The following is an 11,017-nucleotide window of genomic DNA, read 5'->3' as shown; positions in this document are numbered from 1 at the left end:
AATAAAGCTTATCTTATCTAATGATATTGGCCTCCCATGGCTATTAAAAGACCACTGTGGTCTCCAGACCACAGCCTGCAGATGCAGAGAGCCCAGAGATGATCTCTCCGGGCTGAGGAGAAGAACGGATGGTTTCTGAAACAGCTTCAGGTATTACAACCTTGCATCAAAAAATTGTAATAAGACAAATTTTAGCTGTGGTGAAGAAGCAGCAGTTCAAAGCTTTATCTGTCAGGTCTTTTTGTTCTTGTATGTGATATCCCGTACATCTTATCGGGAGTCTCTGGACTCTCTAATATAACTGAGACTGAACTGGACAGAGTCTGGGGAGCTGAGGGGGCTGAAGCAAAGAAGATTGCTGGAAAAGTATTCCCTTTGATAAGCCGGCCAAGAAGCCTTTGATTAAATGTGGTCCCAGCAGGAGCCCACACTAGGTCCTCTGTGGCACAACCATGTCCAATCACCAGCTATCAACAGCCCCGGGTAATTACAGCCATCTAGTCATTAGCCTGGGACCCACCTGGAATTCCACATAGCGCAGGGTGGGATAGGGCCAGCAGGGGTTGGGGTTTAAGCTGGGCCTTTAATCAAACACTTCCCTCCCCTTGACTGATATCACACACCCTCCCCAACCCACACAGAATCAGCCTTTGTACTGACATAGATTGTATTATTAGTGCTCCATTGTGTGTGTGTGTGTGTGTGTGTGTGTGTGTGTGTGTGTGTGTGTGTGTGTGTGTGTGTGTGGGCAATAACACGGCACGTTATGACAGCATGTAATGTTTACAGACTGGCTCTGCAGCCTCAATATGCTCATCTGAACAAAAAACCAGGATTCCAGTGTCAGACTAATGCACCATATATTTCATATGAACATCTGCTTAGATAAGGCAATATACACAATGTTATACAAGCAAGATGAAGAGCAAAGAAGTGAAATCTGTCTGATGTTATGGTTTGGTGTGACTGAACAGCCATCAAGGCCTCGGTTTTCTTCATCTTCTTCTCAGCAACAAGCTGAAAACTGGAGCACACCAGATAATCACAGTAATGGGAGTGCTCTTCTCTCTCCTTTTGTCAGCCAATGTAGTGCAGCGTCTTCCTCGAAAGAGAAACCAAACAGCACTTTACAGCTTAAATAAATCGCTTTAAACAGCTTTTTTTCCTTCTTCTTCTGTTTTTTTGTTTTCGCAGTCGCATTCAAAGTTCCAATAACACAATGTCTGTGTCTCCGTCGTCTGTTAGTCCTCTGTTTGGACTGCTTGGCCGCACACAGCCAAACTTACACTCAGATGTCCACTCAAATTGCACTTACCAAATCCAACCTAGTATTCTTTTTTTCGTTTTCTTTTTTAGGTAAAAGTGTGTTTCCCCCAAAACGAAGCAACGTTATGTGAGTATATGATGTTGTTGTAATAATACTGGATATGTCTGAAGGCTCAGTTAATGTCAAAATTCGTCTTTAAAGCATCATGAAAGCAGCAAACCATTTCAACCCAACAACTGAGTCTTCAGTGAAAGCCTAACCCACCTGAACCCCAAAGGTGGTATCACTGTTCATCTGATCCCAGCAGTTCAGTCTCAGGGCCTTTCACAAACAGGGGCTAATGGGTATTAATTCATATTGACGGGTACTGAATTCTAGTGCTTTCACAGAGACGGGGAGAAAAGCCATGCATTGAGTCGAGGTTGCGGGAAAGGGGAAGGCGGAGATCCAGAGCACTTTTGGACAAACTTTCCCAGAATGCCGTGTTCCACAGGATATCCTGCACAGGGGAAAGGGGCGGGGTTGCTTTGCAGGGAGCGTAGGGGGCGTATCCTCAGGTCTGGTCCAGCCATTCAGCTCGTTTGGGAGCCTTGCACGTGTGTATGTCTACAGCTTCCTCACAGTCCTTACACTCCACAGAGCAGCACCACTTGAACTTGCACTCGCACTTGGTGATTTGCTTGACTCTCGTGGTGTCGTAGCCACGCCCACAGCACATGACCTCACAGCCGTCTGTGCCGCGCGATGTCTTATTGCAGACCCGTCCGGCTGTGCCCAGGGAACCTGCAACAGAATGGCAAAACAGAATTTACTGGTCCCGTTTCACTTCTCTGCTACTTACTCAGCTCTAAACACAAGGCTGTCGTCAGATATCGATAGAGTCACGCTGATGATTTGCAGGTCTCAACTTGTGCATAAAATACCATACACTAAAAGTGTTCTGAATTATTTAGATTGATCATAATTCAGTCATCCTTATCTACACTCTTTTTTGTCTTCCCCTCCTATTTTCATATCTGAAATTCATCTGGTCGCAACATGGCTGCATTTACGCATTGGCTCCTTTTGTTAGTAGCTGTCAGCAAAAGTAAAACCTAATTTCCTAAAAAGTTAAGACATTGTGTATGTTTTTTTAATGAATACATAATTTAGAGCTTATAAAATATATATATATATAAAAGAATGTTGCAGGTTTTTGAGTAACATAGGCTGCTGTCCAAATTAAGTCTTTTTCAGGCAATGACTTGCTTATTTCAGGAAGACAACAGCAAACCACATCCTGCATGTATTACTGCAGCACGGCCCCACCAGGCTGCCTGCAGTGCAGAAAACATTCAGCGCATTATAAAATGATGCAAAGGAGGCCTTGATATCTAACAAGAATGGGAAAACATTTTAGATCTGCAGCAGTCTGCTTAGCTCCCAAACATTTACAGTGTTGCTAGAAGAAGAGGTGAAATAACACAGTGGTAAACATGACTCTTATCCAGGTTGTTTTTAAATATATTGCAAACATAAAATTAAACCTTTAGCATCTTGGTTTTTTTTTGTGGTTTTTTTAAAAAAAGAGACATTTCTCAAGCACACACAGTTTAGCACACCCAGCAGCCCTCTCGCCAGATACTTTCCATCAGGTGGCAAGACATAACGAGACCGAGACAACGGGGAAAAACATTAGGAAGAGCATGTAGCAGTTAGGTCACGTCTCCCGATGGCTGACCAATCACCTGCCAAAGCAAACTGTCTTTGGGAAGTATAAAGAGGATGAAAATTGTGCCATAGAAGGTATGAAGTGATTCTGGCACAAGGATAAACATGGAGGCAAGCAGGTAACGTCAGCCCTGCAGGAGCACACCTGGATCCAATGTGTTGAACATCTGATAAATATCTTTGTCTTGTTTTTCAAGCAACCAAAATCTTTATTAGAAACGTGGCTGCGCAACAAAGAGGCAGAGCTGCATGTCTGAATTATAAAACAAAAATGAAATACAATAAGATATGATCAGAAGATAGGTACTCTGGCTGCTAAAAACAGAAATATGTAAGTACAACAATTTACTTTTTTTAAAAATTCACCATCTTTAAGTACGTCCCATAAACACGTTTATCTTTGCCTTTGCAATCACTGTAATACAAATAATAATCTTTTTTTTAATTTCTGCAACAGAAGTCAGAGGTTTGATCAGTGCAACGTGTTGGCCAATAGTGAATGTATCGTAGCATTGCCGTTTCATATCGTCTGTGTCTTATGTGAAAGTCACCCCAAACGAGATTAGCGCTCATGTTTGGTGTGAGAAGCTCCCTGTTTGAACTGCTACCTATCACAACAAGCTGCCCGTAGAACAACAAACCCACACACACAACTATGCGGTGTTGGTAGAGTGGCCTATAGTTACACTGCCTTTCCCAAGCCACTGCTCCCTTTGAAGCCACCCTATGTGTGTGTATGGGTGTGTGTGTGCGGGTTAAATGGACAGTGGAGCGTGACAGACAGACAGGCTCTCACACTCTGAGGCCCACTTTGGCCTCCAGCTATGCTTAGTTCAGACAGACAGAGAGGGAGAGAGACTGTGACAGACAGAAATTAAATTAGCTGCTTGTGTCCCTAGGCTGTGGATTCCACTGGGAAGGTGAGAAAGAGGGGGAGGACAGATGAGGGGCAAAGGAAAAGGCAGACAAAGGGAGCAAGGGTGAGGGAGAACTGGGAAGAGCTTCTCGGTGATGCGGGCATTGATGTCAGTGCCCCAAAAACTGTCTGATAGTAATGCATCCATCAAAGAGCCAATCAGAAACGGACATAAATGATCAGGTGCATTGTGCAAAGGTTGATGAAGACATCCCCGGACCATGGGGTCATGTGTATATGTGTGTGTGCGTTGACAGAGACTGACAGAGGTCAGGTGGTCACGGCCGTCAACGGCTGTTTCCCCAGGGTACAAGGATATTAGCTTCCACAGACATCACACAGGCTGTGTTATCTGACTACCATTACACACACACACACACGGACACACACAAACACACTAGTCATGCATGAGTATACACACAGCATACACATAACACCACTAAAACATAACACAGTCGGGGCAATCCATCAACATCCATGAGAAAATGCTTCCCCGTCTTTCAGTTCTGCCGTCTTACCTGCTGCTTTGTCCTGCAGGCAGTAATCCGGGGAGCTCTCAAAGTACACCAGGTCATTTTTGGTAGGCTTCCTGAAGTCCTTGTTAGCTACAGTGAGACCTGTCCCATCTTGATTCATCATCACCTCGATAGCCCCGTTGTATTTTCTCCTCAGGTAGTCACCCGTCTTCCTGAAGTCTGACATAGCATTCCAGCATGTCCGTAGCGTACAAGAGCCGCTCACTCCGTGACATTTACACTCCAGCTTCATGAAGCGCTTCACCGCCTAAGTGAAGGAGATTTTGCAAATTCTCAGAATGCAGCACCACTGCAGGATTTTTTATTTTTATTTTCTTTTATGCAAATTATGACATATTTCCTCATTAAATGCACCTCTTACTACACCCAATGTCTTGTGGGTAGTTTTAGCTTTGTTAGCTCAGATTTTGAGTTAATTAGCTTGTTTTTTACTGAATTTCCCAACGTCACTGCCATCAGCAAATTACCATGGGGCTGGATGCCATTTCCAGAAAGAGATGTTCTACTGAATTTTGTAATGAATCCGATTCACATCGGATTAGAATTAAAGACAACACCGTTTTCATCTCTGCCTAGATGGTTTCTACGGTGGCCCTGAGAGGTCAACCACACTGCAATTTAAGAAAAAAACAGCAAAAACACACAAAACACAATGGAAGTGTTTTTGAGAGACATTAATGTGACGAAACAGCTGCAGAAGTGACAAAAACCAAAACATGTGAAGGATCGCACTGAGACAGAATGTTTGGAGTAGTGAGGGAGAAAAAGAAATGCAGGGTAACGTGTGTTTTATTCACTAGACTCTAATAAGACTGTGTGTAAATGTTATACAATTATTGATTTGTTGTTGTGCTCTTCCAGATTATATAAGATGTCAAAATCTTAATCTGGAACACCCCCACCAACCCTAAGTCCCAACAGTCCAAGTGAATGTAAACAGTACTAAAACTCTAAAACTTGCAACTGTTGTGTATTTGTGAGTTGCTAAATAAGCCATACACAGAGCACTGACCAGGCTCTATGCATGAAGGTGCTGCAGCCGTGCTTTTAAGTGGAAAAGAGCAAATATGCTGCATTGCTGGCTGTACATGACTGGTTCTATCCTGCTAATAACCAAAACAAATCCTGTTTTCACTTTTAAGACTTTACCACGGGGCGCTCGTGGCTCAAGAGTTGGGAGTTTGCCTTGTAATCGGAAGGTCGCCGGTTCGAGCCCCGGCTCGTTCAGTCTCGGTCGTTGTGTCCTTGGGCAAGACGCTTCACCTATCGCCTACTGGTGTTGGCCAGAAGGGCCGATGGCGCGATATGGCAGCCTCGCCTCTGTCAGTCTGCTCCAGGGCAGCTGTGGCTACAACTGTAGCTGCCTCCACCAGTGTGTGAATGTGTGTGTGCTTTGGGGGGACTAGTAAAAGCTCTATACAAATACAGACCATTTACCATTAGCGCTGTAACGCGCTAACTCGGGAGTGAAGTCACTCCTGAATTCTGACATGCAAGTTCTGAGTTCCCTCTTTGGGTTGTTTTGTTGAGATTTTTTTTCCATTGTGTTTTATTGAACTTTAATATGTTTGTTTGTGCTTTTGCAGCATTTTTCTATTTTGCTCCTGTTTTCTTAATCAGCAGTGTTTTTAACCTTTCAGGGCCACCATAGTTTTCACATGTAGATTCAGTAACAATGTAACTGTGAAAGCCACTGATGATTATCCAGTTCGCGAATATAAAACTGAAAGTGTCTGTTTGCTTTTAAATGTTGTTAAATGTACGCTTGAAACATCCACATCAGGGGTTCCTTATGTTCAGTGTGTCTCAATGCATAGCAGTCACACACTTACTGTTCTGCCACAGCGGTTGTTGTGTAGGTTCATGAGTGCCCGAGCATCTCGGACCGTTCTCTCTTTGGCATCTATGAAGGTTTTGGAAAATTTTATCCCGTAGTTGATGTTATCGCTACAGCCACCCCAGTCAAATTCTCCTCTATCGTCTTTATCTCGTCCGCGTTTGTGTGGGTCGCAGTTGCACGTCCTCAGCTCCCCCTGGCTGCAGGCTCGAGTGAGCGCGTAGACTACTCCTGCTGAGGAGATGGCATAGACGAATGCTGCTTCACGGCTGCCTGAGAGTAAAAGCAGAAAAGCCAAATGAGAAACAGAGGTTAGATGGGGGTAGAGGTTAGAATAACATAATCCGTTTCTGAATAGGGAAACTGCAGTTACTCATATCATGCCATGCAATAGATTCTCTGAGTTCCAAAGACTTTGCAGCCCACATGTTATCATGCATACACAAATATACATAATGCTATGACAGGGCCTAGGTATGAGGACACTGAAGGTGCAGCTGACAGGGCATATCAGGCTTGAAGTAGAGTATACACCAGCTCTGTTTAAATATTATCATGGAAATAATCCTAGCTGTGGGGCTCTCCTCTGCTCACATAAATTGTTTGAATACAGACACAGTGATACCCCATTAATCAGCGCCAGGGTGATGTCATGACAGCATTATCTACCATTGCTCTGCTCATCTGTTCTTTTCTGGTCTCTTTCATTCTTTAGAATATGACTCATCTTTTGTTTGGCCAAAGACACAGAGAGAATTAGATATAGTGTTTGGTCACAGTTGCTTTTTGCAGCACCTCCGGGAATGAACAATCCAAAAAACATGGCAGCAAGAGGCAAGGAGCTTCTTCATTTTTAGACAGTTTATCGACGGGATAAAAACCATTTTTATTTGGTGTCTCTGTGCTCAAAGTTCAAAGCAAACGGGAGAACCTGAAGTGAAACTGAAATGAGGTCGTTAATCTCTATTTTTAAAACTGGCTGCTAGTGAATTTCACAAGCAATAACTTGGCTATTTGGTCTGTCAGTTTGCCCAGGTCAGGATATTTAAACAGAAATTAGCCATGAAAGTCGATAAAGATAAAAGCCCTAATGATTTCACAATCTCGCCCTGAGAAAACAAGTGGCATTTAACAGAAATCCAAAAATCATTAGTTGGATGGACTCAGTGAGCATCATCTTAGAACATTCAGCTCCTGGAAGTATAAACCGTAATTGAGACATTTGCATTTTGATCCAACGCACTCAGGCTAGAAAAGCGCTCAGGTTTATTTCTCATGTTCATGTTTGATTTGCACTTCATATCTTTAGCTGAACCACCGCGTGCGCCCTCCTTTTAAAGATGCTTGCATTTGTCTGATAACCTGGAAGAAGCTAGGATACAGTAATGCTGACTGCATTCATCAGAAGCGCTTTTGCATTTCAAGCTTTTAGCACCTAGCTGCATTAGTGAAGCGAGACCTTCTTCTCAAAATGTGTCAAAGGATTAAGTTTCACGAAATGAAAATACCAGCACTTTAGCTAACTAAGGGTGGGACACTTCACATTCACCCTGCTCCTGAAGAGTTTGTGCGATCCAACCTGCATGCTCTGTATTCACTGGAGTGTCCCATTTCGTCTGTGAGGAGATGGGGGCAGTGGGGGTGGGGCGGGGTTGTATGTGGGAGAGGGCTGGGGAGGGCACTGCTGGTCATCTTTCAAACCTGCGATGTTTGTCTGACAGTGAGAATATCTCTCTAAATATTTACATCTACATTACTGTTTATTCCTCTCCACCCCACACACACATGCAGCCTTTATCTCCATATCTGCTACTTTTTGTTCCATGCATCATCAGCCCCCACACATGCTTGGGATAGCAGTAGCAGGCCACGGAAAGTCAGTGATGTCAGAAACCGAGTTCGCGGAGACAAACATCTTTTCGTGCAACCTGCGCCCCGACACAACAGTGAGCAGCTGCTAATGGAGGATTTCCTTCCATGCAACAAAGTGAAACAAAAAGCATAATCCATGCATATAATTTGAAGGATTAGCATCACAGTGACACTCCTTGTACCTGTACCCATGCTACATTCAGAATGCAACAATAGTCATTTAGTGCTGAGAAAGCATTTGGGAAAGAAAATAATTATGAATAACGTATCATTTAATCTTCAATGCTAAATCACCAGGTGATTGTTCTCACTTGTAAAGGTCTTCAAGAGGATGAATTACACATCCGCTGCCTTAGAAAAATATGTATGGGACTGTGCCTGTGTGTATGCATGACTGTGCAGCAAAGTTGAAATTTCTGGCAGGGGCTGAAAAACCAAATGACGACAATTCCACGTCTTGATGTGTGTGTGTGTTTATTGATGAGGCATAAGCATTACAACAGTCCATTACTGACTGTAAACACGGCGTACTAGCATACGTAAAGTAGGAAAAGCAAGAGAGAACAAAGAGAAGTGAAAGAAAAGGAAGAAAAACTGAACGAGAAAGGTGAAAATGAGGATTCCCATAGTCACAGTCAGAGCTTGGCTTCACCCTCCATTCCCTCTGGCATCACATTTACTTTCCACACACACGCAGACTTACTCCTCAGCAGGACACGTCCAAAGACAGTGTGGTCACGGTCCAGTGTGCTGCAGTTCCATCGATGGTGTCTGAACTGGTGCTGGCACTCTCTGATCCACTCTTTGGTTCCCTCCCCAATTGCCTGCATGATGTCAGGGTGGCGTTGGCAAAGCTGCCGCTGCTTGTTCACCAGGCCGGGGATGTTGTCACAGATTACACGGGCACCGAGTGCGCCGATATACCTACGATAAACAAACAAACACATTTAGAGCTATTTCAAACTGAATCCACCATCCCCTGGCCATGCGTACTCAAAAATCAGCAGGCAAGAGCGATTGATTATATATTGTAACTGATTGCTAAACCCTGGTGCCCTTATGAGAACATGTAGGCACAAGTGGAAAAACGCACCTATAGGTGGTGAGCAGCAGTTCCAGTCCTCTGTAAGTCAGAGTTCACTACACTTAACAGTTTAAGGTTTGCGAGTAGGAGGGGAGTGGAAACCATTTACTCCGCTCTCCAAATAAATAAGCACTTAACCTCTCCCCACAAGACCTGTGTGTGTACGTGTGTTTAAATGTTTCCCAAAGACATAGTTGAAATCATGCTGTCACAAATCAGAGCAGGACGTCTGGGGCCTCCAATAACCCTGTCAAACTAAGAACCCATTTACTCACTTTATTCCTCTCTGTCCTCTGCCTGATTGCTCTCATCTTGCTCACTGTTCCCCTGCATGCCTCTTGCAGTCTCTCTCCCTCGCCATAATAAAACAGACTTTTACAATGTCCTATCAAGATAAATGGTGCATTGAGATTGCCCAGAATAAACTCTAATTGTGATAGGCCTCTCGGTGTGTGTGCGTGAGCGCGAGACCTCTTGCAGCTTCGTAGTCACAAGGCTTTGGCGGTTCAGTGAGGAGAGGCCAGGGAGCCTGTAGCTGTGTGGCCATGTTTTATGAGGCCGGGCAAGAGGATGGAGACTGGAGACTCTACACTCCCCAGAGAGGGATTAGAGGGGAGGGAAAAAAGAACAGAGTGCTCATCAAAGGAAAGTGCCAGAGCAGCAATTCACACTTAATTTTCTCTCTTCGCTCTCGCCCTCTTTCTGAGAGTAAGGAGGACTTGTGGATTTTATAGGATAGTAAATCATTATCCACAGGTCTAAAACAACTTGCTGCACTGTGGGTCACCAGAGGAAGACGACTGGGAGACATGGTGACACCGAGCTGGGCTCTGATTTTAAATGACACAGACAGAACTTGTAACTAATGCAAAAGAAAAAGAAAACAGACCAAGTAAATATGAAATTACTTTTCTTTTCTGTTACATATAAGGAACCCAAGTTAAACTTCTGATAGAGGCACGCACAAAGGATGAATGTCAGCAACACACACTCACATCTCTGTTTTATCGTCCCCTCCCAATTAATACAGCAAAGTCTTCATTTCGGATGAACATATACAGCAATTTTATTAAATCGAACATATTATTTTGCTCATTTCTGAAGTGGCTACAACAGCCCGTAACATTTTTGCTCCCACCCTAAGGTGGTACAGCTCCTGATCTGTCCATGTCACCACTCAGAAGCCATCCACCAAAAACAAACAAACAAATAAATCTATGAATAAATATAAGGAACAGTTAGAGGAAGCAGTATATCTCCTACACACTGAATCCCACCCAAAGTCAGTAATGCCAAGTCAAAGCCTCTACCCATAACTGCTTTCAATCTACTCAAACTATTAGGCATTCCATCATCGCTACGCCTGCCCACACACAGACACTTCTCCTGTAAACACACTCACAGGCATGGACATTTTCACTTATGTTAGTGCGCAGGCACTGAGATATTTTTTAACCCGTTCGCCTACGCTCCGCGCGGCTGGTTTGGGTGGTGTTTTAGTGAAGTCATGTGTGTTTGTGAGTGGTACCTGGTGAATTAATGACTGCTGTGCCTCGTCCAATGCGGGCTCCAGCTGAGCCGAACACGCGCTCAGCCAACAGCGCCGACATAAATTACGTTTATCGCTCTATTATTATTCCAGCACACCGACACGAAGAAAAGGCATTTTAGAAGTTTGAATCTTACTCATGAACTCATACGATTTTCTTTTTCTTACTTTAACGTCCTGTCGTGCTCTTTGCTCATTTTCGAGTCAGTTGGAATTAAATTGGACGATGACAGAAAAGCGCATTAA

At 43.9% G+C, this 11,017-nt stretch overlaps 1 protein-coding gene across 2 annotated transcripts in view; it reads right to left on the bottom strand.

The window, feature by feature from the left end:
* Positions 1 to 843: 843 nt before the first annotated feature.
* LOC146644573 (protein Wnt-2b-A) overlaps positions 844 to 11,017 on the bottom strand; it is a 30,210-nt gene continuing 20,036 nt past the window's right edge. For both annotated transcript variants that reach the window (XM_085393011.1, XM_085393012.1), the window contains 4 exons: positions 8,842 to 9,062; positions 6,262 to 6,539; positions 4,412 to 4,676; positions 844 to 2,050 (listed from right to left, as the gene is read on the bottom strand). In XM_085393011.1, the coding sequence (XP_085249137.1) occupies positions 1,821 to 2,050; positions 4,412 to 4,676; positions 6,262 to 6,539; positions 8,842 to 9,062 (994 nt within the window). In that variant the 3' untranslated portion in view covers positions 844 to 1,820. The remainder of the gene's footprint in view (positions 2,051 to 4,411; positions 4,677 to 6,261; positions 6,540 to 8,841; positions 9,063 to 11,017) is intronic.

The sequence above is a fragment of the Rhamphochromis longiceps genome, linkage group LG20 (genome assembly GCF_057381845.1).
Source record: "Rhamphochromis longiceps isolate RC_006_pf linkage group LG20, R_longiceps_female_GT1.1, whole genome shotgun sequence".
Classification (NCBI taxonomy): Eukaryota; Metazoa; Chordata; class Actinopteri; order Cichliformes; family Cichlidae; genus Rhamphochromis; species Rhamphochromis longiceps.
The sequence above is the reverse complement of the archived record's forward strand: the minus strand, read 5'-3'. Positions and strand labels throughout refer to the sequence as shown.